Source organism: Malus domestica, chromosome 07, assembly GCF_042453785.1.
Source record: "Malus domestica chromosome 07, GDT2T_hap1".
NCBI lineage: Eukaryota > Viridiplantae > Streptophyta > Magnoliopsida > Rosales > Rosaceae > Malus > Malus domestica.
Window position 1 is genome coordinate 27,134,436 of NC_091667.1, and position 26,283 is coordinate 27,160,718.

The window sequence follows — 26,283 nt, forward strand, 5'->3', positions numbered from 1 at the left end:
GTGAAGTTATATCGATGGATTGAAGAATAACGCGTTCACAACATCGAACATGGTGTAAAATTTTGTTTCTCTACATTTATTCAAACTACATACAATTTTCGGTATTTTTTCTTTTGACAAGGAAGCTTATGTGTTACATTTTACAACAACAAAGAGCCTAATTACACGAAATAATCAAAAGCCCTGAACAGCTGAAAGAATGGGCCAGACGTGATTGAATAAAAAGCTGCCTAGCAAAAATTTAGGCATCAGATATTACATGCCATCGATATCAAGAAGATTTTCGCGGCAAAAGCGGCTCCAACTGAGGATCATTCTGGGTGCCAGACTCCAGTTCGGACACCGATGAACCCTCTGCCCGTTGCCTAAGCACTCTCTGGAAGGAACTCAGTCTCTCTTCAGACGAAGGGTCTGCTGCTTTAGGCGTCTCCTTTAAGCTCTGGACACGCTGAAGGCAAACTTGAACCGCATCGTGCACTCTCACAAAGTACCACTCCTTACCAATCAGGTCTACTACACCTGCGCTTGATAAGGTCTTCAGAACTTCTCCATTCAGATTGGAAATGGCTATCTGTACCACACGCCGGTGGTTTTCAACATGATGTTAATAACAATCTCCAGATTTTTTACGAGTTTATATAATGACCAGAAAAAAACTCCAAACGACGCTCACCTGGATATCGCGTAACTTGTACTCCTGATGCAAGTCTTTCAAAGCTTGGACAGCACTGGAGTCTATATATGTTACAGCTGCAACGATGATAATGACGCACTTTAGAAAATCACCGGAACCTTATTTAGATCAACGTTATGAACAACCTCAGCAGGCATGATATAAAAGAGAGAAGTCCGTGTAAGTTTTTGAGTGCTATAAACAACAATGGATGACTTCCCGAAATATTTCCATATATGAATCGCTGATTTAGATGATCTAAACCGACACTGTACAAATAATTGAAGAGTATCAACTTAGATTATGCTGGGAATTGTAACATCCATGTGAATCAATATCTAGTCATTAAATGCTTCTTCATAACCCATGAGAAGAACAAACTCTAAAGAAAAAAGCACAAGATTAGCAACACTTACGTGCCATCTCTATGATCACAAAATAAATTCTTTCAACTTCTGGTCCGCGACTAGTAGACCTGTCAACCTCAACTTCGTATTCCCGTAACCTGACAGGAAATTAAATTTACTTGAAAATGACTTCTTAACTGGGGAAAACTAACTCAACTGTAGAGACTCCCTAGGTAAATAAACAGTTAAATTCATAGAATATCAAAATGGCACAACCTGAGACTGTACCTGTCTTTTATGTAACTAATGTTTGCAAAATAAATAGGTGCGTCAATTCGTACAATCACAATTCCATTGTATGTATATGCTTCTGGATACTGTTGAATATTTCTATATACAGTGGTGCCTGGAAGACGCCCCAAGACAGCTGCAACATACAGGAAATTATAAGCAACTTCTGTATTGGCTTTTAGCTTTTACTGAAGAAATGCATCTTCATTCCAAAATCCAAATAGAACTACAAATATAAGAATTTTTGCTTTTAGCTTTTACCAGCAAACCCCAAAAAGGTTACATGGAGAAAAAAATCTTATTTTGCCAGCGCAAATGGAACGGCCAAGGGTTTCATTATCATTAGATGCAACTAGCAAGGAAATCTTGGCATCTTCTTTAGGCTCCAAGAGGCCAAAGAAAATCCAGACTAACAATGTCATTTCTGTTGGGCAAGGAAAAAAAAATTCAGACTTTTAACAGAGATGACGATGATATTCAATAAGGTAATCAGAGATGACGATGATATTCAAAAAGGTAATCAGGGATGACGATGATATTCAAAAAGGCAATAAAAGATGACGATGATGATGAATACAATAGAAAAGAATAAGAGAACAGGCTGGGCTTCATAACTAGAATCACTGAAAGTTGAAATATGAACCAATTAATAAATAATTCAAGAAGCTATGAACAAGCTGCATCTACTTATGTGCACAGAATTTTATCATAAATTGAAATTGCAGTTACCAATATGCGGGTTTGCTGATTCATGGATGACAAATGCAAGTGAAACACCAACCTGCAATCACGCAAGCACATTAAGCCTATATGATTTGAAAAAAGGAAACACAGAGAGAGAGAGAGATCTTCTAGAACTTTAATGATCTGTATGAATTTTGCATGGTAATCTATTGCCACATTGAGCTAATAAGAACACAACAAAGCTATACATGTCAAGTTAACGCAAACTAAACTTGAGCTACTGAGGCAACATTGGATTCTAATCATGAAAAAAGTTGTATTTAACACAATACATGATAGTTCTTATGCCCTAATTAGCCTTTCTTGCATAAAAATGCGGATTCCTTTGGGTATAAAGTTCGAACAAGGTCTCCCAAAAATAACATTGCTTCAAGTACTCACCCCAATAAGGACGCCAATCTCAATGCCAAGGTACAATGTTGTAGTGGCTGTAATGGTCCAAAGAAGAAAATCTTTCTTATCTACACCCCATAGAAATATAGCCTCATCATAGTCCACCTGAATTTCAATAGAAAAGAGTTGTTGTCTAAGTAATGGTAGTAATCAGTTCAATTATCACGAAATATCAGAGCACACAGCACAGTCACAGAGCAGAATCTAGAAATCCACTTCATCCCCATATAGTACATGCACATGTCAATGATAGCTATAATGTCATTTTCTTTGATATCCACTAGCCAGAATGAAACCTTTCTTTTCCATGAATATGCATTAACTCAGATTTCAGGTAATACAGATACATATTTTAAGGATATGATCATTCGAACTTTGACTGCATAAAAGCTAATAGATATCCTCTACGGCAACCAAACGAATTATAGAATTACCCACCAGGCCTATCACAGCAGAAATCACAATAGCCGCCAGAGCACACTGAGTTAAGAGAAAATAAATCCCATAGTTAGAACATAAAAAGTATACACCCAATTGGAATGATAGAATAAAGATCATAAATTTAAAAGGCACACAATTTGAAATAATAGCAAAAATACCACAAAAGCCACCAATCATGAGCTGCATAAGATTACACTCCTAAATGAAAAAGACAAATGCGATAACATGGAAATAAACCTGAGGTATATATTCAAACAGTGGAGTCATGAATAGGAGAGCACAAGCCATTACGATTCCCATAACAAGTCCAGATAAGCCAGTTTTTGCTCCACTTTCATGATTAACAGCTGACCTAGAAAAGGAACCTGCATAAAGCCAAAGTAAGATAAAAAATATAAATATTTAAATACAAACCCTGCCTACGGCTCATAGAGGAATCTCACCTGTTGTGGGGTATGCAGAAAAAAATGAACCAAAAATATTGGCCACACCAAGACCAAACAACTGTTTAGAAGCAAAAAGAAGATTCATTAGTATAAGTGTTCTTGTCTGAGTCACAGTAGTAAGCAGTTCAGTTTTCTCACAAATATCAGCACACATCACCAAATCATGCGTCAACAAGCAATACTGATACAACAACAACAAAGCCTTTTCCCACTAAGTGGGGTCGGCTATTAACAAGCAATACTGATGATGTAGAAAAATAGACAAGCATGCAGCCAACATTTGAGCTTTAACCAAAAGTGCTTAAACCTATATTCTGTTTTTATACATGAGCAAGAGGTAAGGTTATGTGCTTGTGCACTTCCAATTTTTCCAAAAACATACCTCTTGATTCGAATCCAACTCGTACCCATTTTTTGCAGCTAATGCTTTTGCAATGCCCACAGATTCCTAGAGTTCAAAATATATTACCACATGACTGATAGTTATAATCAATTAAAGGGAGAAAGCAAAGTTAAAAGTAAGAGGTTCCATGGAGCTCATCTTACCAAAATAGCTACACCAGTAATAAGAAGCGCAGTGGGAATCAAAGATGTAGCGTATCCAAAAGCTTTAGGAATAGAAAAGCTTGGAAGACCCTGCGGTATATCTCCTACCTAAACAACAGCCAAGAACCTTTGTTAACAACTATGGTAAAGGGATGTAGAATCCTGCTATTACAAAAGAAACATTCCCATGATAACAGGAAAAAAAATTATTGTCTTTTGCCTCCACATTAATGACTATTCAATTTTAAAACCGACACCAGATTAGATTGCAACTATTCAGGAAACTCTCATCTTCAGTATCGCCTGAATTCCAACTGGCAAGTCCACATGCTTACCTTAACCATCCCATTATTCAAGCAGATGGCATATGAAAACAGGTGCTTGTCATACTGAATACATACTCTGAAAAACTCTACAGTGGCTATTTTAACAAAGCAAGTAATTATCTGGTTGAACTATTTTTTTCTAAATTTCTTGGATGAGATTCATAAGTTTTCACAGCCTAGGATTTTAGTACAAGTGCATAACTGCCGATTTCTGGTTGACAGAATGAAGACAAAAACAGAACATGTGATCTAAAATTTCTTAGTAAAGCAAATTTAAATAGAACATCCAGAAACTAGTATTGCAATCCCTACATTGTTAGATTAAATAATTTCCAATCAAAATGAGTCTAATTCACATCACTCTCACCAAAGATATGGAAGATGGATTAAATATTTTCACAAAAATTGTGCCCAAAAGGACAGCTGTGAGGGGGCCTGCTGCTCTCAAGAATCGCAAGTACTTCCTTGTTTTTCCCTGAATGGATAAATTAGAAAATTAAAATCAAAACTATGCTAAGAAATATATCCGACTAAGTGAATACAATAAGCTCATACCAAGTGCTTCATGGTCAAAAGAATTGCAAGAATGACGGATCCCATTACAAAAGGAGGCCATGAAAACTACAAAACAAAAAACCTGCTGCAGTTAGCAAAGAATTGATAAGTAAAACACAAAGCTTCAGTAGATGAAGCAAATAAATGCATATCTGGTTCAAGTATTAGAAGAAGGATAGGGCACATATATGTAAATAAGGTTAAGTGAATTCTTAGGTATGTAATAATCAGTTATTAAAGGGCATAACGGAAGTTAAAAGCATGGTTGCTGTGCAGATTGTTACTGGCAAAGCGATGGTGCCAAAAAAACTCATCGAGCATAGTGTACAAAATAATCTATAAGGGATCCAACAGCTTTTCTTCCAGTTTCCCACTTATTGGTTTCACTTTCATGTCCTGACATCTGACACTCCATTTTCAAAACCTAGAATATGGTCGATTTTCTTAGAGACTGGATTGTATATCCAATGTAGAGGGCGCTTGGACTAGTCTCAGTTCAGGCATACCAAGACATAAAACATTATAGCATGTGGTAATCTCTATAAGAAAAACAGAAGTTGTCACCTAATTCCCACTAGAGAGAGAGAGAGAGGGAGAAAGTATCTTGAATCACTTCACAAGGTAATCGTATCAGACTATTAGTACTTCAGATGACAGATGAAACATGATGCATAACATGCATTAGTTGCATAGCATTCTGATTGTTGATCATGGGGAGATACATCCGACAAGATGACAATATTTAATGTTCTGCTAAAGTGCAGAAGCAAAATTATATAATTTATCATATTCGCAAAAGATTATAGATCATTATTTAAGAAAAATAATATTGACAACAACAGTCGGTTGTGAAAGGGGTAAATTAACAAATAATTGCAATACTGCTTAAGAAATTCAAACTCAAACCCAAATATGACATGAAGGTTATACCACTTGGGCATGCAAGCAAAGCATACCCCATCGGCTCCAGCTATAATACTCTTTATCAACGGCACAATCTTGCTACTTCGTTCTATATCATATCCCAAAAAGTATTTTGCTTGAGATAAGGCAATCACAATGGCTGAAGCAGTTGTAAAGCCAGAAATGACAGAGTGGCTGATGAAGCGGATAATCCATCCAAGCCTGGACAAGCAAAGAATCTAAAGTAAATGAAACCAAAATACAACATCAAGGTAGCAACTAACAATATCCTATAGCTTACAATACTTTTCACACTCCAAAGTCGCTTTTCTCGGCACAAAAAGGATCCCCCACCATAGAGTATGAAATTCATTTTTTATAACTCTATGACTAGTACAAGGTAGAGCTAAATTGTAGTAGCATGACAGATAAAGCACCAACAACATGATCAACAAGTTTTCGGCTTTCACTTTTATAGAGCTCAAAACACAATGCATCTAATTTCTGATCGCATAAGTACATGTCCATGCTGTATCCATGAGCATGCACTTAAAGAGGGGAAAAGCAGACGTACCTCAAGAGCCCCAAAATGCATTCCATGACCCCAACCATAAATGCCAGTAATATAGCCAGTTCTGTGTATAATGCGTCAGATGAATCAACAATGCTAGTTAAGACATTAGAGACCAGGAGAGAAACCAATGCTACTGGACCAACGGCCAGCTGACGAGATGAGCCAAATATGGCATACACAAATAAAGGTATAAAACCAGAGTCTTCCTTGCAAAATCAAACAATCAGAATCAAAACATGCAGATAAATTAGTAGATAAATCAACAAGAGAATTTGTAGAGTGGTCACCCTATTCACTAGCGGTTTGGAACTTACAGAGTCCGTATATTGGTTCAAGTCCAGCCAATTTTGCATAAGACATTGCCTGGAATTCCACAACAAACGGTCAACAGAAGAAACATACCGCATTCAGTATGTGGATGAAATATTTAATCTCAAACCGGTCTCATTCCAAATCACGAATTAGAAATACCTAAAACATGTCACATTCAGTATTTACTATAACGTAATTTTGATTTAAAATTTTAACAGATGCATCTACGGTTTACAACCGTATAACCAATATGTTCATAACACAATATGCATTCAAAGTAAATGTAATTCTTTTAAACCAATATTATATCGTTTCTTTAAACAAAAAATTGCACCTAAATTAATTAATTATAATGCCATAAAACAGTATCATATTTCTGTCTAATCACCACGTCTTTAATTGCCTGGCCGCTAAGAAAATCAAATCATAATAACTACAAAATCTCACGACAACGGATAGTAGTGGACAATTTGCACACGGGACCGATTTATTACGAGTACGCCTAATTGCTACAGAGAATTACAAATCCGTCTAGTCATAAATAGTGATTACATATACAGACAAAATGAGAAAAAAGAATGTGATTGGAGAGAGCTTTCGTGTTTGGCTTCCCAGAAAATGAAGGAAAATGTAAGAAATTTATGCCTTAGATCTCAAGATTTTCCATTTGTTTAAAAATCAGATTACGATAAAATAGCAGTAATTACAATTTACAATTCAACCTGATTCCAGCTTAATTGGTTGCTTGTGTTTCAAAAAGCAGCGTTAAAATCGGTTAATTAACGTCAGAAGATTAGAAACCACAAAAAAAAGAGTATTTTCTGTTTGGTTGCTGAGAAAATTAAATATTCAGGCGACGAACAGGCCTTGAATTATCAGCTTAAGAACCAGGAACTTCCAATTCGGTTTAAAACAAATACAAAAAATTATAAAGAATAAAAAGGAACGAATTGCCGGAATTGAGGAGAGCAGCAAACGCTTCGAATTTTCCTTTCCTTTTCTTTCATTTTCTCGGCAACCAAACAGAGAACGAAAATTAAAAATTCTTACCTGAGGAACGAGCATGACGCCGACGGTGATGCCGGACATGAGATCGACCTGCAAATACTCGCGCCATTTGTAGGTCCGAATCCAGCGGGAGCAAGGCAAGAAGAGCGCCAGCCATTCGACCCAGGTCATGCTCTGGACCTTCGATTTCCATTTCGACAGCGCCGCCCACGGCGACGACGAGGAGCTCGACGACGTCGTGTCGGGGTGCTGGAGGGGGATGATTCGAACGGGTCGGGCGGAGGTCGGCATGGAGGATCCGGCCGCGAAGTCCGTGTAGCTTGGAGATGCGTAGGTTATCTCCATGCGCACCACCGGCGCATGTGAGTTATTTATCCCGCGGTTTTGTGCATGCGCGGCGCTCGGTGGCCGAGAGAAAATGATGATGTGATGGGAATTAGTGGTCCACTTAGTGCGATTAACATGGTATTTAACAAAAACGCTAGATTTATTAATCGTTATTTTGTGGGGGTTAAGATTAAATGACTTCTATACACGTGAACTTTCAATCAGCCGCCGCTTTAGAAAATAAGTAATTAAAAAAAATTAAAAACGAAGGGAAAATAAATCGTTGCGTTGATTTGACAAAAATTAAAGAAATGTCAATTTGATCGTGGACATCAGCTTTTAAATTTGGAGAAATTTTTTTAAGTACTGGTATTTAAGCGGTATTTTATATAATTTTTTTTATTTTTTGGTCAAATAAAAAATTTTCTTAAATTAAATGTTAGATTAATTATTAATGAGGTGACACAAGGCATTTGCATATATTTCCTCTGTTTATTTTAAGATACGTGCACCACCCGCTTATTCTTTATTTTCTATTATTTCCTTTTATTTACATTATTTTGTTGAATTCTTTTTATGTACTTGAAATATGTACTTTTACCAAAACGTCCAGTACTTGGTGACAAGTTTTTGCCGCCAGAAAGGAAATTTCCAAGCAAGGTAAACGTATCAGAATAGGGTTGGAGATGGATCATGTAACAGAAAACGACAAAACTATTTATCATACCGACTTTGGGCTAAGTCTCACAAAAATTTGAGATCAAGTTCGCCATCATCATAACAGTGGCAATTACAAGTTTACATTTTAATGAACAGTAAGAACAAATCGCGTATTATAAAGTTAGTGATTATGAGAGGTGAGAAAGATCTATAAAGAAACGACAAAACAATAAATTATTTTGAAACTTTAAAATTGTCAACTATTATTGAAATACTTAAAAAATTTACGTGTACTGATATAAGTAAATTATGAATAATGAGCACACATATTGTAATAGGGCTATCGTACCACTCAATTGTTTCCCCCGTGGAAAGGTGGGGTGGAGGGGACGTACCAAGCTATTGTTGTGATTATAATTACGAAGTTTTTTAAATCAATGGTGATGGAACATAGGGGGATTCAACCAATAATATATTTAAAAAATAACCAAATAAAAATTGAAAATACAGAAATGGAAAGGGTGTGGGTTTTGGATGAATGTGGACGAGAGTACGTATAAGTTCAAGACCGCATGATTGAGGAGGAGGCGTAGGTGATTGAATCCACGTGACTCAGGTGTAGGCGTTGGGACAGCTCAGAGCTCACCATGTTGTGTATCGGGCTCGCCTGATTTACCAGTTTTCAGATACTTTGGTTATGTGTTAATAATGGTCATTTAAAAAAAAAATTATTAAGCGTTTTTTATATTTGTTTTTCTCTAGCAATTGCTTCATTGAAAAGTGCTTCCATGGAACCAGATCCTCTCTGGATTCAAAGAAATTGAGTTCAATGATCAAATGATTCGGACCATTAAAATTTGATCTAACGGCTATAATTATTATTATTTTTAGAGAATCTACTGATTGTAACCGTTGGATCAAATTTCAATGACCTAGATCATTTAATGAGTAGGCTCAATTCTTTTGAATCTGGAGAGGATCCGGCTCCGTGCTTCTATGCCCAAAAGCACAGGCAAGGAAGGAGAAATTCTCGTGTTTAGAACTTAAGAGGGGGAAATTGTGTGTCCGCTAAGAGGACTACGTCATCTATACGCTCAAACGCAACCAAACAGAGCCCTTGTATATTAGAGTTGGTTAAAGCGAGTTCATGCTAAAACTCATTCTATGTAAAGATTCGTTTAGAAGTGTTTTTAAAATAACTGAAAGTAATTTTCTGGAAGTATTTTTGGGTTCAAAAATCACTTAGAAGTGCATTTTAGAAAAACACAGTTCTGTATTTTTTCCGTAAGTGTTTTTTCCATAGAGTACTTCAAGTGTTTTTCAAGATTCACTTGCAGATTGGTTTCAAAATAACTTTCATTAAAAACGCTTTCAGTTATTTTAAAAGCACTTGTAAACACACCCTAAGACCTCCAACACGAGAGAGGTCAACTAGTGAGTTATTCTTTTGTAGGCGGTTGAAAAACATGCGAGTTTCTCAAGGAGTAGTGATATACAGTAACTTGAAATTGCTGGGTCTCACTAAAAGGTGCATGCGACCCGGCCATACAAATGCTGTTTTCCCAGTGTTACCAGAATCCCAACTTGTTCTTGACGCCTACCAAACATCTACACATTTTCAGTTTATTACTGCCTTCGATTTGGGATCGATTCTAGCGTACAAAGTTGAACACAACAACAAATAGAATTATCCTCACTTTTATGAGTGCGACTGTGCGTGCTCCGGCTTGTGGCTGAACTCGTAATCTAGATGAACAAAGGCGCGCTCGATTTCAGGCAGGAGCTCAAGCTTCTCCTGCAGCGTTTCCCCTATGTCATGAGCCTCTTGTAAGGGCATGTCAGCCGGCAGGACAATGTCAACCTCGACGAAGTAGTGCGAGCCAAAGGTGTAAGCCCGGACTGTATCGATATGGCGTATTGCCTTGTGATGGTTCCAGCAAAGGTACGTCAATTTTTGTAGATATTCGGGAGCAGCTGATCTTCCAACTAGCGAGTTCACATTTTCCAGCACAGTCAACGACCATGTGCGAATGGTGTACAAGGCCAGCTGCAAAAACCCAAGGTCACAACCCCAATAGCAAAATAATGGACATAGCATCAATTGAAATTTGAGTTTAACACAAATCATAAGATAATCAACACCCAGGAGATGTCGGTTATTTGTGAACAAATGTTTGACAACCTCTCATCTAATATCTCGTTCTGACTGCTATGTACTTCATAAGATTTACCATCCCTCTACTAAATTTGAAAGTTTCAACACTCTTAACATAGAGTTCCCTATAGTTATTTGTGGGAAGGAAGGGTAGAGGAATGAAGAGAGCAGGAAGCAACTTACAATGATGGCTCCAACGGGGTCCATCCAATCATCAAAATAATGAGCAAGGAGCACAGCAACGAGACCAATGATGTTAGTTATAACATCAAAGAAGTGATCCTGGGCATAAGCTTTAACAATTTCGTTCTTGAAACTGCGGCAGTAAAGCATCAGAAGGAATTTTACCAAAGTCACCGAGAGCATAATGCCCACGACCCATCGCTCTTGATCCGTGGTCAAGCTGAACTCATCCTCCTAGTCAAACATATAAATTTCAAAGCCAAGAGAGTGTTTATTTGAACAATCGATTGAAAAGATCATTTATTCAAGCTTCCAAGTGAACAAATATCTTAATCTGATTAATAACAGCTCATAATAACTTACATCAGAAACTAGTGTGCGCAATGACTCCAGGATGATCTGCAGTCCCAGGGTTGCCATGACAGAGGCAAAAACAAGGATTCCCTGCATTTTTTTTTTTTCCCAAGCTTCAAATTTGAGTATGATAGACATTTCACCAACTCCTCAAAAACAGATGAGAAAAAATATGACCTACAAGAATTCAAGCTAAGTATATCAACTGCTATATGTAGAACAAGCCATCTACCTCCATATCTTTAAAGCAATGGCAGATAAACAAACCAAGCTATGGAAAAACAATCCATCTACCTAGAGAACCTGCTTGGTGTAAAGCTAAGGAAGAGTGCTTGTTGAGCCACACGACAAGTAGGTTTTTTGACAAACCACCCAACGAACTTAACAGGGATTAACCCGTTAGACTTGCTAGTTGGCACAAACACACACTTACAATGTATGATCAACTTCTAAGTCCTAACACGTGACAACAATTCATCACATACAATATCCAAAGGCACTATAGACTGGCAGGTAAAATGAAAATATTTCTCCTTGAAAATATAGCCTAACTTACAGAAAACAAAGAAAGACAAAAGAAACCATTATAAGCTCTGATGGAAGAAAGCAAAGCGGCCAAGATATGCCAATGAAAACTCCATATGGGAAACAAGTAAGACAATGGTCAAGCATATAGACAACGATATGAGGCAGCATGAATCAAGAAGGTATGGGAAATGGTTAGAACTTTGCTGTTAGTGCTTAGATAGAATACATTAAACATGCATTAAGAATAACTGTCTAGCTATTAGTAAAAGTGGGATAAAAGCACTACCATGTACAAGTTATACAGATAATTTTCATCTTCACTCCCAAAAGAGAAGAGAAGATAGAAATTGTATCCAATCTCAACAGTCGAGGGCGCCCAGTATGGGTGAACCCCGAACTCATTAATGGTTTAGACTGGAGAGCCACATGACTATTTAAGCTGCACGACTAAGCTAGCAACCATGCTTTGGTGATTAAACCTATGATATTATATAACACTATAACAGTAATGTACATCCCCACAAAGAGCAGAAAGACAAAGAATGGTCGTGGTGTATAACTTTGAAGGCCGCATTAAACACAGAAAACATCATAATACAGTTTGAAACTACGGCTATAGCTACCATCAAGAATAGTACAGACACGTACCAACGGCTGCATTCTTTTCTTCCCAATAGGATACTGATATGGGCTAGGGGTTTGCATGGAGAATGCAGTAAACCACAAGATGAAGCCGGACAAAAGATCAAGCAATGAGTCCAATGTGGATGCGATGATGGCCAATGAACCACTTCTGACAGATGCATAAACTTTAGCTGCAAAAAGAACCATGTTTGCAATATTGGATATTCTGATGGCAAAAGTCTCGCTTTTTGCCAACTTTTCCTTCTCTTCCTGCAACAAAACTCGTTACATTTCAGTTTAAGTAATTCGAGTATACTGAGAAGAAGACAGAAAACATGATGCTATACAAACCTTTGACATTCCAGGAATAAAACCACGCTCCGCCAAAGCATCCATTTCAGTAAAGCCCTCGAGCATTTCTACCTGTTGTTGGTAATACTCCGCCACAGTATCCTCCGTCCCTAAGGCCATCAAGCAGAACAATAAAAATGGTACCTCATATGTTAATTGCATATATGATTTTAATATAAAGAATAACTACAAACAGTCTACGCATTTGCATATATCCCTTTGCCCCTTTCACCCTCCACATAAACGGAACATATGAAACCCCGTTCGCCCTCCACAAAGATGATAAAACCATAAACCAAGTCAGCAGAAAGTACTCAATACTCCCAACCACAATCTGAAAATGCTTTATTTACTCGAAGATCGACAACATACATACAAACAGGTATAAATAAGTGAACTTACACTCTCACAGTCAGTCTCAATGATCTAGCAATACCAAGGACAGCATACTGAAATTCAAGTAAACCCCATAAATTCTAAAGTCCTCAACTCCATCACTTCCCCCCCCCCCCCCAATGTTTATAATTCACCTCTCCTTCGAGCTTTTCGATTACGAATTTATGCATAGCAGATTGAACCCTCCATCTGAAATCATATATTCATATACAGAAAAGCAAAAGCTAAACTCCCATCACAAAAATTAATACGAATTTTTTAATAAACCAAAAACAAAAAACTGAGCTTCCAAAAAAGAAAAATTCTCGGAGACCAGAACACTCAACGCAATATTCCCATTTCAGACCATACAAAGTAAAAAATAAAATTAAAAAAACACAAATCACAATAAAAAAAAATTCCGGAGAAGGTGCGGAAAATTACCTAAAACCCCAAGGCAGTCATGGATTCCGCGCGGAGGCTTCTTCTCCTTGTGCTCCGACGACACCTCGAAGCCGTCGAAGTTCAACCGCCACGACCCGTCGACAATGCTCGACTCCTGCAACAGCGAGCTCTCCTCGTCGTAGCAGGGCGTCACAGGATCCACCATTACCCCGGTCACCGTGAGTTAGAGAGAGAAAGAGAGGGAGAGAGAGAAGGCTGGGTTAGAGAGAGAGTGCGGGAGGAGCAGGGGAGCATTCGAGGGGCAGGAACTGAAAACTCGATGAGAATCCGAGGGGTTTTTGGGAAACGGGAATTTATATTATAGTTCTGTTGTGGACCTTGTGGTCTGCATACTCGGAGAGTTAAGCGCCAGAGAAAAGTATGTGAGTTACGAAAACTGAAAGTTCTGATCGCCATCTGATGCCACGTGGACGGTGACGAGGTGTTATGTCAAAAGGTTGATAGAAATGGAAGGGGGATCTCTTCCATCAAAGCTTACGGATCAAGTAATCCGAGTTTTTAAAATTTGATTTAACTGTTAAAATTATTATAATTTTTAAATTACCTTTCTTTTTAACCGTTAAATCAAATTTTAAGAATCCGAATCACTTGATCCGTGAGCTTTGATAGAAAAGTAGGCTTTGATAGAAAAGATACAGAAATGATCTGTACCCGATAGAAATAGACGGTGTCTCTGTGTCTGTGTCTGGGCCAGAGATTCTGGTTCACGTTGAATTCGGGTCACAGTCAATGCGGGTCCCAATTCTGGATAGGATTCTAGATTTGGGTTATTGGTGAGGCGGAGGCGCAGGTAGACCTGCGCTTGAGGATCGTCGGATGGCTATCAGGTAGCGATTAACCAATGATGGCGCACTTGATCAGAAACTCGCAGAGTTGAAGTATGCCGAGTCAGAGTTGGTTGGCTGTTTGGTTTCGTGAGAATTGGGAATGAGAGATCGCAACATGTGCGGATTCGTTGGCCCACTTGCTGATGCATATCTAAACCAACGTTATTTTTCCACTGTGCGTGCGTGGCAACATGTCATTCTAACAATGTCTTTTTTGGAAAGTACTTTTAGAGAAAGTGTTTTCAAAAACATGTTAAGGTGGTTTTTATAAAAAAAACATTAGTTATGTGTTTCTTGTAGAAATCTTTTAAAGTGTTTTTTAATATTCATTTGCATATTTATTAGAGACTGATTCTAATATTTTAATTAAAAACGTTTTTAATCATTTTAAAACACTTCTAAACGAGCCTAAATTTTTTATAAAATATATATATATATATGTATGTATGTATGTATAGAGAAGAGAGAAGTTTGAGAGAAATGTGAGAGAGAGAGAGAGAATGTGAGTTTTTTTATTTTTTATTTTTTAAATTAGAGATACTATGATGACATGTAGATTAGATTTGAAAAAAAATATATATTTGGTATGTGTAAAATTACATTATTACTCATATTTTATTTTGTTATAGAATATCATATTGTTTTTCATCTTTATTTTTTAGTCGATAAAAATAATTTTGTTAATTGGTAGTTTAGATTTTGTACAACTAGTCGCTTTGTAGTTTGTCTATTTCGTGTTACATCAAGCGCTGAATAATTGATAGTGAAAAGTTTGAATAATTTGTTCCTCAATAATTTTGTTACGAGAAATGTGCAGACCAAAAAGCACTTTTGTTAGCTGAGCTAAACTCAAATATGCTCAGACATAAAGTCCGAAACTTGAACTTGTCTAGTAAAGTGGAGATTTGGGTGTCAATATATTAAATTGTATGGTCACTAATTTATGATACAACTTAGAAAAAATGCAAATAACATGACGTGCAAATTAGGAATACCATTAGACTTTAATATTAAGAGAGAGAACCCTAGATAGCCATGGAGGGGGTTTTGCCAATGATAAGAGAGAGAATCGACTTAGAGAGGGTAGATGTAAGATAATTGTTGTTAGAGTAAATGTAAAAATATATAAAATAATTCAAATGATGACTTTAAGGTACGACTTGAATCGTTTCCTTAAAGTTTTATTTGTCCCCACTCGAATGAGTTTGCTAAAGGGTTATTGACAAATCACTTCCAGGATACAACAAAATATGAAATATTTGATTAGCAAAACCGAACTGTATTTCCTTAGAAATAATTAGAAATAAATTGTATAAATGTGATGAAAAGATAAGAGAGAGCAAATAAATTGTGTAGATAACAAATTACTTAATTGTGTGTGAAACATTATACCACAACATATATTTATAGAAATTAAAGCACCCATTCATTTTGGTTGAAGGTATACAACTTTTATTAAGAATGTTGACCCAAAAAAACATGTCCAACTTCATAAATTAATATTGACTGGTTGCATCCTTTTAATTTTGAGTATAACAGTCTCAAAAGGTACAAGAGTAAAAGGGTGGATTATACAACCTTTTATAAAGGTTGCCACACACATGCTACGCACGCAGCACCATTATATATATATATTTATGACACACCTGACCGAAGTTGAGGCGTCGTCACTCGAAGGTGACGTAACCAAAACTATAAGCGATGAAAGAATGTGAATAATTTAAAACTGAAACTAGAACTTATTTAACTAATAAAGTGAGTGCACAGTAGTAGGTAGAACCCATAGAGTACAAATATTTAGAGCCTAGATGACAAAAGAGTGTGCAGTCTAAGCTAATTAAAGTGCTTAATACACAACCGGGTAAAGACCCTACATTTATTTAGATATGTCAAAATCTGCCGGAGTTTCCTCGTATGCCACAGAGAATTCAGCTATCTAAGACCTGGAGAGGCGAAAAACATAAGGGTGAGTGGGCACAAAAACAAAGGTTTATCAAACATATTTATTTTCCGAACATCCTAACCCCTCACTATAAATCATGTATAGTTTCCAGAAAATCATACTGCGTATAAGTATGAAAACAACTGTAAATAACAATGATGCCAGAAATACTCCAAACTACAATATCTCAACAATAGCATAATGAAAATAGGTTGCTCATTGGTCTACGCTAGCACACGAGTTCATGCAGATAGTTTCTAACTTGAACAATACTTTGGTGTAATATATAAGTACGCTCTAGTGCTACAATCACGTGAAGACTAGCGATAATTGCAGTCACCTACAAGTCAGAGTTGCTTAATGCAACCTGTACAATAAGACTGACACCTACTTGAATTCAAGGCGAGCGTGCGGTGCAAAGGTGAACATACACGTGAAATACTAGCCCTGGCTTCGGGTGAGCACTAACACCAGGGTGCAGCAATGATGAGTTGACTACATGCATAAATATAAACATGCCATAACCATTCAATAATTTTAGTCAACATAATAAACATACTTGTGCATCCCGTACGATTATTTTGGCATTTCACATCAATATAACATTTCTTATAACATATTTAATCATGGCATAATAGGCGTAATATCAATCTAAAAACAACAGTGGCATGATATGCATACATCAATTCAAAAGCATTTGTGGAAACTATAAGGTTTATATATATATATATGAAAACAAAAAGCCCATTCACTGATACGTGGTCGGATCGTAGCCTCCTTACCTTACTTGACCTTGTGTGTCCTTGGGATAATTTTCACTATATGTGAAATAACTAAACTAATAAATTAAATAGGACATATTAAAAAAAGGCTAGGTAAATCTCCCATACTTTGCTCAAACGAAAGGTTTGAATATACGAAAATGATCTACACAAAATTACGAAACCGTACGCGTTAAGCACTTGCCGGCTAGAGGCCGGACACGCCCTCACACGCCGGTTAGCCCACGGCCACACGCACCCCCATGCGCAAGGCATGCAACTGACAGAGACCGACGGACGTTAGGAATATTCCGTCAACTTTGACGGAATATTCTTCGTCTTCTCCGGTGAGCCACGTCGTTTGGTTCGCAGGAAATTGGGAAAATTTTCAAAGCTTCATATCTTCTTCATTTCTCCACCATTTTTCGTTACAAGTTCGATTCAGGTTTAATCTGCGCTCATGCGATCGTAACGACGAGTACTATTTAATTACGCTACTAGGAAAATAAAATAAACGTTGAATACTACATCCACATCACATTGCTAACCAGGGTAGAAATGTCAATTTACACACTCGGGGATAAATTACATAGAAAATTAGGGACATGTCGTCACATATATATATATATTATATTTATTATTGAAATCTTTGGAAAGAGATCCTCTCCGGATCTCTTCCACCAAAACCCGTTGATCAAGTGATCTAGGTCCTTGAAATTTGATCAAATGGCTAAAAACAGAGGGCACTTTTAAAAGTTATAATAATTTTAGCCGTTGGATCAAATTTCAAAGGTCCAGATCACTTGATCCGTGGGATTTGGTGGAAGAGATCCGGAGATGATCTCTTTTCAAAATCTCTAACAACTGCACACCAACTAATCGTGTTTGTAGTTTGCACCAACTGATATAGGCAAGATTCATATAAAAACTTTAAATCAATTCTTAAAGGGAAGATTAATATATAAAAAAATATTCTTAAAGGAAAGGAGAATATAAAAAAAAAAATTCTTAAAGGAAAGGAGACTCCAAATTCGAATCTCCTTTCCACACACAATGAAAATTAACAAAAAAATAGGGCTGGCAGCAGAGGGAAGGGGGTTGAGTGAGGAAAAAAATAGGACCAGTATAATAACATAAACGACTGATACCATATAAAAAGTTTAAATCAATTCTTAAAGGGAAGACTAATAAAAAAAAAAATTCTTAAAGGAAAGGAGAATCCAAATTCGAATCCCCTTTCCACACACAATTAGAGAAAATTAACAAAAAAAAATAGGGTTGGCAGCAGAGGGAAGGGGGCGAGAGAGGAAAAAAAATAGGGCCAGTATAATTACCTAACCGACTGATATCATATAAAAACTTTGAATCAATTCTTAAGAGAAGTCTCAACGAAACACTCATGTTACTGTTTACTTTTAACGTTAAGGACATTTAACTCTAAAAAGTCACTTCTGATACTATTCACTTACAACATTTTTTTGTCATTTTAGTTAAAATTCATAGTTTTCATATTCTTTTAAGGGGAGGATTAATAAAAAAAATTTCTTAAAGGAAAGGAGAATAAAAAAAAAAATCTTAAATGAAAGGAGAAACCAAATTCGAATCCCCTTTCCCCACACAATTAGAGAAAATTAACAAAAAATTATAGTGCTGTAAAATATAATAATCTCCGAAACTTTTAGCGGTAATTTAAAGTTATCCTCTATTTGCATTTTTTGCAGCCACCAAAAGTGTAACCGCGGCAATAAGTTCGTTGATATTATGTCATAAACACAGCACTCACAGAGACAATAATTCCCCAACAAAACACTATCATAGTCTATCATAGTATAAACAAAGAGGGAAGATAATTTAACCTCAAAGATTTCACCTTAATTAAATCATCATCCGAATTATCCTCACCATCAACTATCAACTGAGTAATGTTATTCGTATCATGTTTTTGTACCATATTTTCATATCATGTGGTATGAAAATTTAAAAATTTGATTAATTCAAATGATCTGGATGCCCACATCAAATCGCAGATGATAAAAATATGATATAAAAATTTAGTATAAATAGCATTAATCTCGCAAACTTTGGTTTTTTCCTCCCAACATCAGCAGATGGTCCAACTACTCCACTCTTCCGCTGCCAAAAACATCAAAGTTCTGATCCAACACTCAAAACCCTCAGTCCAATTCCTCTGAAAATCCCCCGAAAATCATGTCCTCCTTGTTCCTGAGCCTGTTTATAATCTCCCATTCCCTCTGTGTTTTGGTTAATTCAGCCGGCGAAGTCAACGACTCTCTGACGTTGTTATGGCCGCTGCCGGCCGAGTTCACCTTCGGGAACAAGACCCTCTCCGTCGACCCAGCGCTCTCGCTGGTTGTTGGCGGGAACGGCGGCGGCTCCGGCATTCTGAAGCTGGGTTTTGATCGGTACAGAGAAATTATATTCAAGAACAATCATGGGGTTTTAGCTTTGAATACACTGAGGGGAAGTAGACAGAGTTATGATATTAGTAAGCTGAGAATTGTGGTTGAATCGGCCGACGAAGATGTGAGTTGGGTTTTTGCTGAAATTTGTAATTTGTTTCTGTTTTTGGGGAAATCATTGTGGGTTTTGGGTTTTGATTGTGTGTTTTGTGTTTTTTGCAGCTTCAACTTGGTGTGGATGAGAGCTATACTTTGTTTGTGGTGAAGAATGATGGCAAATCGATTGTTGGCGAGGCGACGATCGAGGTAAATTGATGATTGGATGTTGTGGTTTTTCAATTGTTTCGTGTTTGATGGCAATTTGAATCGGAAAAAGATGATAATTTGTTGAGCATTTGAAAGATTAAATGGTTAATGCTGCATTACTGTGTCCCGAAAAGCTTAAGCTTGAACGGGGAGCAATGTATATAAAGCAGAACACGTGTATGCTGTCCCCGCTTGCATTGACTGCACTGCATGGGGTTAACAGATGACTAGGGTTTTGAACCGTGGAATTGGAACTCTTGTACCATGTTAGACCGTTGTGTATTGCAGTTCTGTAGTATTTCCTGTGGCTTTGACGAGTATAGGTTGCATTAAGATCATAATTAATTAATCATGACTTACATTTTAGATTAATTGAATACCAAAATAATGGTATGGTTGTGCTGCAGCTCCGCGGATGTTGATTTTTGTTCCCATTTTGGTTGCAGGCGAACACTGTGTATGGTGCTCTGCGGGCTTTGGAGGTATGCATGCTTTTTGCTAATTTCATTATGAATTAGGCATGTTCATGTACACGCTCAAGTACATAAACAAGAGTGTTATCTTTCATTGTGAATTGGACATGTTCATGTACATAAATAAGAGCGTTGTCTTTCACTGTGAACTGGACTGCAACATGACTTCCAATTAGGAAAGCGAGGGAGTGGTAGTGAAAAGCTAATCCATTATCATCCAATTAAAGGATAGAAGTAGAATTTGCACAGATGATAATCACGTTTCCTCCTCATGCTCTTTCGCACTGTGGTGCACGAGGGGTCACTTAGCTGAACCTTTGTTGGGTTTGTAACTGCCAGTAAATGTTACTGGGGATACTGTTGATTGTCCTGCAATAAGAGTAAACAGTTATGCATCCATTGCCATAACTTGTTCCTCTCATTGGTGTCTCCTTATATCAGCTTAGCAATGTCATGTCTTAGCTTCCATTCCTATAACGTTGGAGCTTTTTCTATGGTTAGATGGGTGTAATTACCGTACTTGAAGCCCTGAATAGCCGATGAGACCCACCCACATGATAGGTGCTCAAGCTGTGCCATTTAGAAATGGTAGAATGATGTCATATGCTCCTCTGCTAAGTCTGGTGGTTGAGAAAAGACTTGCTTGAATTGATACGATATATGATATGTAGTGCTTGAGTTATAGAAAAACTAGAAGACATAGCTGGTCTGATAATTTGTATGCATGATAGGATGCTTAAAAATTCTCTCATTTTTTGTAAATAGGCATGGCTTTGTCTTGTTCGGTCTCTTCCTTATTCATTCTTCTCTTCTGCCATTTTCTAGACATTCAGCCAGTTGTGTACTTTTGATTATGGGAGTAAATCTGTACAAGTAAATAAGGCACCCTGGTACATAAAGGATAGTCCAAGGTTTGCATACCGAGGGCTTTTGATTGGTAAGCCGCAATTTTTCACGTGAAAGAAGGATTTCTATGCAAAGTTCATGAATTAGTTTGTCCTATAATATTTCTGAGTGCCAATCTTGTTGACACTTTTCCAGATACATCAAGGCACTATTTACCAATTGAAGTGATTAAGCAAGTGATCCAGTCAATGTCGTATGCTAAACTTGTAAGATTTGCTACTTGGAAGGATTTTTCATTTGTTTTACATCCCGATCTGCTTCTCTAATTTTTTGACATGTGATACTGATGTTGGGAATTACATTAAGTAGAATGTTCTTCACTGGCACGTCATAGATAGAGAGTCTTTTCCTCTAGAAGTACCTTCATATCCAAAATTGTGGAATGGTGCGTACACAAAATGGGAGCGCTACACGGTTGAGGATGCAATTGAAATTGTCAAGTAAGGTTTCTTTACTGTAGATTATGCAATCCTCATTAACTTTTGAACTCTAAATGCTTTTAAGGAAAAGAAAAGAAACCCTTTATCATGCTTATCTTATGTGCAGTTCTTGCTTTCTTATTGTTACATATACTAATTTTGTGTTCTTTCCATATGTTGACATGTTAATGTGAAGCTTTGCCAAAACAAGAGGTGCGCAGACAATTGTTGTTTCCTTACTGGGCCACAAAACAAGCTTACGTTCTTCATTATTCCATTTTGTTTAAATAGCCTGGCTGTGGGACATTATATTGCATAAGGGGTAAAAGGATTTTGCATATTTTACATGATCATTTTCGATGTTTTGTGGCAGGCATCAATGTTATGGCAGAAGTAGATGTCCCTGGTCATGCAGAGTCATGGTAAAAACCTTTCTTAATATCAACTGTTGTCAAGTAGCTATTTTTTCTGATCTAGAATTAGATAGTTAATTAGCGTGGTCTCACCAAATGAAAGGACCTTAGCTTACTTGCCTTTGATTTCTTCAGTGATTATTGCCTCATGGCTTTCTAGGAACTTTGGGAGAAGATACTTCCCTTTCAATATTTTAGTCAATTTTTTTCTGTATAAAAGGGTAAACCTTTTCCTATGGAGGTCATACTGTAATCTTGATTCTTGAATAACTCCCTCTGCTAAAGGTTAAAATGATTTTGAGAGAACAATAATGTGCGTACTTCATACCGCCATCTAGTTTCATCTTATGGAGAAAATTTTCTCTCATTTACTACTTTGTCTGGCTGATCTGAAGCTTTTTGTCTTTGGTAATTTATTTTTTTGCCTTTAGGCTTTACCACATGGTGTTCACTTTCTGGGAACTTAAAATTAGAATTAGCAAAAAGATTCGAACTTTCTACATTGCACTCTCCTTGAAGAATTATGCTTTTCGGTTATCTGTTGAAAACTACTTATTCTTGAAAGATCTACCTGTTCTTGATCCTCATGTGCAGGGGCACTGGGTATCCTGATCTTTGGCCTTCCCCTTCCTGCAGAGAGCCACTTGATGTTTCGAAGGACTTAAGTTTAGATGTGATTTCTGGAATTCTGACAGGTTAACATCGTGATAACATCTCTCTCTCTCTCTCTCTATCTCTCTGTAAGTACTTTGGAAAGTTTTGCCTTTATCTTGCATAAACCTATGAAAGTTTAATTTCTATTGTACAGATATGAGAAAGATTTTTCCCTTCGAGCTGTTCCACTTGGGCGGTGATGAAGTTAATACAAGTAAGTTAAAAGTGACATTTGTTCTAAGCTAAGTTTCTGCAATCATGTTGTTTACAAAGAACTAATATGAAGTGAACTAGTGCTTTCTTCTTTTACAATCCATGAATACAAGGGAATAATAAGTTTAATTAAACAGAAACGAAACAATTAATGTTTGTTATCCTTCCAAGAGTTTGGAGTACAAAATGTTCATATCACCTACATTGAGATACTGTTACTTGTAAGTGGGCAGATGACATTCTGCCTTTTGAAAAATATGATGGATATGTGAGAGAAGGGATTAATATTCTAGGAACTGTAACGCAAACTTGTGTGGTAATATATTTTCAATGTTAGGGCATTAGTGTTGTGGCTTTTAAAAAATTCTTTGCTGTTACATTGATTTCACCTTTAGGGTATTTCATTTTGGGAAATGATTTCCGGCACCCTTTCTCCCCTTGCTCACCCCTGTAATTATATGTCATGTGCTTAATCTCTCTCTCTCTCCCCTCCCCCCTCTCTCCATCTGTTTATACCATCTGATGTTATTTCACTATTGGCAGCTTGTTGGAACACCACTCAACATGTGAAGCAATGGTACGTACTTTGTTTGTCTTTATTCATCATCTTTCAGATCTTATACGATTGATTACTATTTGCATGTAACTCTTGTACCTTTCAAACCATGATAACTTGAAATCACAACAAAATACTCGAACAACTTCTTCTTACAGTCACACAATCTCAAACTGGCTAAAGTTTCTATTGAGCATGTACTGATTTAATTACAACCATCATGGCAACCTCAGATGATTTGTTTAGCCATGCTTGATTTGTGTTTGATATGTTTATTGGACTTTATATCTGTAGGCTTGAAGAGCGAAACATGACTACTAAAGATGCATATCAGTATTTTGTTATTAAAGCACAAGAAATAGCAATTTCAAAGAAGTGGACCCCAGTAAACTGGTATGTCCAAAATCATGTCCTTGACTTGATACCGTCCTTTTAAATTTGTTTTTTTTTCTCTTTGCATTGGCTTGCATGGAAAATTTGAAGCCATTGTTTTTTTCTCACTCGTAAATACTTGCCAAAGGCAAATTTGAACCACATTGTTGCTAGCCCATTGTGAGGCTTAGCCTACCCCCTTCCCTTTAGTGTAGATAAATAAAGGGGTTAAAATCCAATGAGTGTTCTTTGTTTTTGTTTCTCAATACTGTAATGAATCACGTAACAAATGTAATTTTCTCTACGCAGGGAAGAAACCTTCAATACCTTCCCATCGAAGCTCAATCCCAAGACCGTAGTGCATAACTGGTGATTTTCTTCCCCATGCACATTTTCTGTGATGGCATTAAGTGACGCTCTAACCGTTTAAAGCACTTTCTTCTAAATCCAATAGGTTGGGCTCAGGGGTTTGTCCGAAGGCGGTTGCCAAAGGTTTCAGATGTATTTTCAGCAATCAGGGTGTTTGGTATCTTGACCATCTAGATGTCCCTTGGGATGTTACGTACGATGCTGAACCACTTGAAGGAATTACTGATATTTCTCAGCAAAAGCTTGTTATCGGAGGAGAAGTATGCATGTGGGGGGAGACAGCTGATACATCAGATGTTCAGCAAACAATTTGGCCTCGAGCTGCAGCTGCTGCAGGTAAGTAGTGAAATTTGTTACACCATAGATTTCATTTGATGCCTGTCTTACCATTTTTTTTTTAATCTGATTTGAATCATTTGAAGACTGTCAAATTTGATTTAGTGGCATTTCGTTTTCCTTGTAGAACGCTTGTGGAGCAGGAGGGGGGTAACATCTCGTGGAAATAGTTATGCAACAGCATTATCTCGGCTACAATACTTTAGATGTCTCTTAAACAGACGTGGAGTTCAAGCCGCTCCAGTAACAAACTTCTATGCTCGAAGTCCGCCAACTTGGTCTGGATCATGCTACGATCAATAATACTTCCAATTGTTATAGGATGGTTCTATTCACACACCCGTTTTTACTTTCCCACGCCCTTGTTATGTGTTGGCCATTGATCTTCAATTCATTCGATCTAACGCCCGGAAATTGAAAGGGGTGTGTGAGAAGTAGAAATGGGTGTGTGGATAACACTACCCTTGTTATATTAAGTGATTTCACGAGTGGTAAGATTCCCTTCCAATGTTCTACTAATAAACGAACCGTTACAGAATTCAGTGTTTCTCTTGCTTGAACATGCATTGCCTACTTATTGTATGATAGAATACGGTCATTGTATTTGGCAAAATGTGTCGTCGTTGAGTATAAATTACTAATATGATTGAATTTCCTACTTCTTCCTGTCTAGCATTTCTGTGTTTTCGTGTGGTGACAGTCCGATCACGATGGCATCGGGTCGAATTATATTAGTCATATGATATCTGTGATGTATACCAAATTCTCATCACACACGGGTTTCTGAAGGTCATATATAATACTGAGCTTAAGAAATGTGTGAATTTTGGGGACTTTTTAGGTTCATGTCTTCATGATGTCGCTTTCCTCATTGCATTGAATGTGAAAATTAGCAAAGAGTAGCAATCGTCCGTATTTGAATCTCTCGTTTCCCACTTGTAGAAAAGCGTTCGTGAATCTATAGAAAAGCCGAATATCATCTTCACTAGGATATTGGATCACGTGCAAAAAAAATTTAGGACTTTTTGAATCTCTCGTTTCCCACTTGTAGAAAAACGTTCGTGAAATTATGGCAATATGTTTTCAATCATTACATTTTGTGGTTGTGATTGATAAGATTATAATTGTGGTCGCTAATTTTTTAGAGCAAACATGTTAGACACAATAATTGTTATCAAATAAGTCCAAGCCCAATATATTATAAGTTTATAAAATATAACCATCACATTAGTCCAATTTAATTGGATTAATCTAGTTCAGGCCGAGCCAACATACATGGCTCTATCGACTACTCTCATTCCTCATGTCGTTTTGTATTTTAAAAGAAAAAAGTGGTCAACTATTCACAACAATTGTTAGGCATCCGAGTCCCACATAAATAAAATGACTTACAATAATTCATACACGCGTAAGCGACTAATACTAACACAACTTTTTGAATAATCGTTTCTAAACAGATCATTTTGAATGTGCAATTTCAATTTGGTAGGTAACAATGGCTTTCAAACTTCGACCCATATTTTGAATCTAACTTTTATGATATTACCAAATACCAATGAAAGTGGTTTCCATTCTAACTTGGAATGCAAGGATTTGATCATCTGAATCTTACACTAGTCAGTTAACTGTTGATAGTGCAGTGGTCAAAATTCAAACACAACCAATTTTGGGAGTTTTTTTTTTTACTACCAATAGCCAATTCTTTTGGACCAACCAAGTACCAATTTTAGAATTC

At 37.0% G+C, this 26,283-nt stretch overlaps 3 protein-coding genes across 5 annotated transcripts; 1 reads left to right on the forward strand and 2 right to left on the reverse strand.

Moving 5' to 3' along the window:
- Positions 1-50: 50 nt before the first annotated feature.
- LOC103434544 (probable sulfate transporter 4.2) lies at positions 51-8,042 on the reverse strand. Of its 3 annotated transcripts, XR_001790328.3 has the most exons (18): positions 7,602-8,038; positions 6,554-6,602; positions 6,240-6,441; positions 5,719-5,887; positions 4,763-4,828; positions 4,575-4,682; positions 3,882-3,989; positions 3,718-3,783; positions 3,333-3,393; positions 3,127-3,254; positions 2,887-2,928; positions 2,437-2,553; positions 2,041-2,092; positions 1,573-1,735; positions 1,309-1,447; positions 1,090-1,178; positions 674-750; positions 51-571 (listed from the first exon to the last, which is right to left on the reverse strand). XR_001790328.3 is itself a non-coding variant. In XM_008372917.4 (17 exons), exons 1-17 carry the CDS (start codon positions 7,902-7,904, stop codon positions 272-274), a joined length of 2,076 nt encoding a protein of 691 aa, XP_008371139.1. In that variant the 5' UTR covers positions 7,905-8,042; the 3' UTR covers positions 51-271. The 3 variants fall into 3 exon arrangements, 2 of the variants coding, with proteins under 2 accessions (XP_008371139.1, XP_028961706.1); XM_008372917.4 differs by lacking the exon at positions 1,573-1,735 and having other exon boundaries at positions 7,602-8,042; XM_029105873.2 differs by lacking the exon at positions 1,573-1,735 and having other exon boundaries at positions 6,240-6,445; positions 7,602-7,917.
- A 1,977-nt stretch (positions 8,043-10,019) lies between these two features.
- LOC103434563 (metal tolerance protein 11) lies at positions 10,020-13,977 on the reverse strand. Its single transcript, XM_008372926.4, has 6 exons — positions 13,561-13,977; positions 12,742-12,851; positions 12,415-12,660; positions 11,248-11,328; positions 10,885-11,118; positions 10,020-10,593 (listed from the first exon to the last, which is right to left on the reverse strand). The coding sequence occupies exons 1-6, from the start codon at positions 13,724-13,726 to the stop codon at positions 10,246-10,248; spliced, it is 1,185 nt and encodes a 394-aa protein (XP_008371148.3). The 5' UTR covers positions 13,727-13,977; the 3' UTR covers positions 10,020-10,245.
- A 5,197-nt stretch (positions 13,978-19,174) lies between these two features.
- On the forward strand, positions 19,175-25,206 carry LOC103434574 (beta-hexosaminidase 1-like). The gene is made up of 15 exons (XM_008372937.4): positions 19,175-19,655; positions 19,754-19,837; positions 20,284-20,319; positions 21,136-21,247; positions 21,352-21,422; positions 21,526-21,656; positions 21,832-21,848; positions 22,009-22,057; positions 22,643-22,743; positions 22,857-22,916; positions 23,459-23,492; positions 23,766-23,864; positions 24,153-24,212; positions 24,298-24,548; positions 24,676-25,206. The coding sequence occupies exons 1-15, from the start codon at positions 19,320-19,322 to the stop codon at positions 24,849-24,851; spliced, it is 1,617 nt and encodes a 538-aa protein (XP_008371159.1). The 5' UTR covers positions 19,175-19,319; the 3' UTR covers positions 24,852-25,206.
- The last annotated feature ends 1,077 nt before the right edge of the window (positions 25,207-26,283 follow it).

Bases quoted from the DNA above. Each gene is read 5' to 3' on its own strand.
- LOC103434544 (XM_008372917.4), bottom strand. From the start codon at position 7,904: ATGGAGATAACCTACGCATCTCCAAGCTACACGGACTTCGCGGCCGGA. The intron at 6,603-7,601 runs GTAAGAATTTTT...GTGGAATTCCAG, and splicing joins GCGTCATGCTCGTTCCTCAG to GCAATGTCTTATGCAAAATT. The intron at 5,888-6,239 runs GTACGTCTGCTT...TTGCTTGTCCAG, and splicing joins TGCATTTTGGGGCTCTTGAG to GCTTGGATGGATTATCCGCT.
- LOC103434563 (XM_008372926.4), bottom strand. From the start codon at position 13,726: ATGGTGGATCCTGTGACGCCCTGCTACGACGAGGAGAGCTCGCTGTTG. The intron at 12,661-12,741 runs GTTTGTATAGCA...GTTTTGTTGCAG, and splicing joins TTATTCCTGGAATGTCAAAG to GAAGAGAAGGAAAAGTTGGC. The intron at 10,594-10,884 runs GTAAGTTGCTTC...GGGTTTTTGCAG, and splicing joins ACCCCGTTGGAGCCATCATT to CTGGCCTTGTACACCATTCG.
- LOC103434574 (XM_008372937.4), top strand. From the start codon at position 19,320: ATGTCCTCCTTGTTCCTGAGCCTGTTTATAATCTCCCATTCCCTCTGT. The intron at 19,656-19,753 runs GTGAGTTGGGTT...TGTTTTTTGCAG, and splicing joins TTGAATCGGCCGACGAAGAT to CTTCAACTTGGTGTGGATGA. The intron at 22,744-22,856 runs GTTAACATCGTG...TCTATTGTACAG, and splicing joins GATTTCTGGAATTCTGACAG to ATATGAGAAAGATTTTTCCC.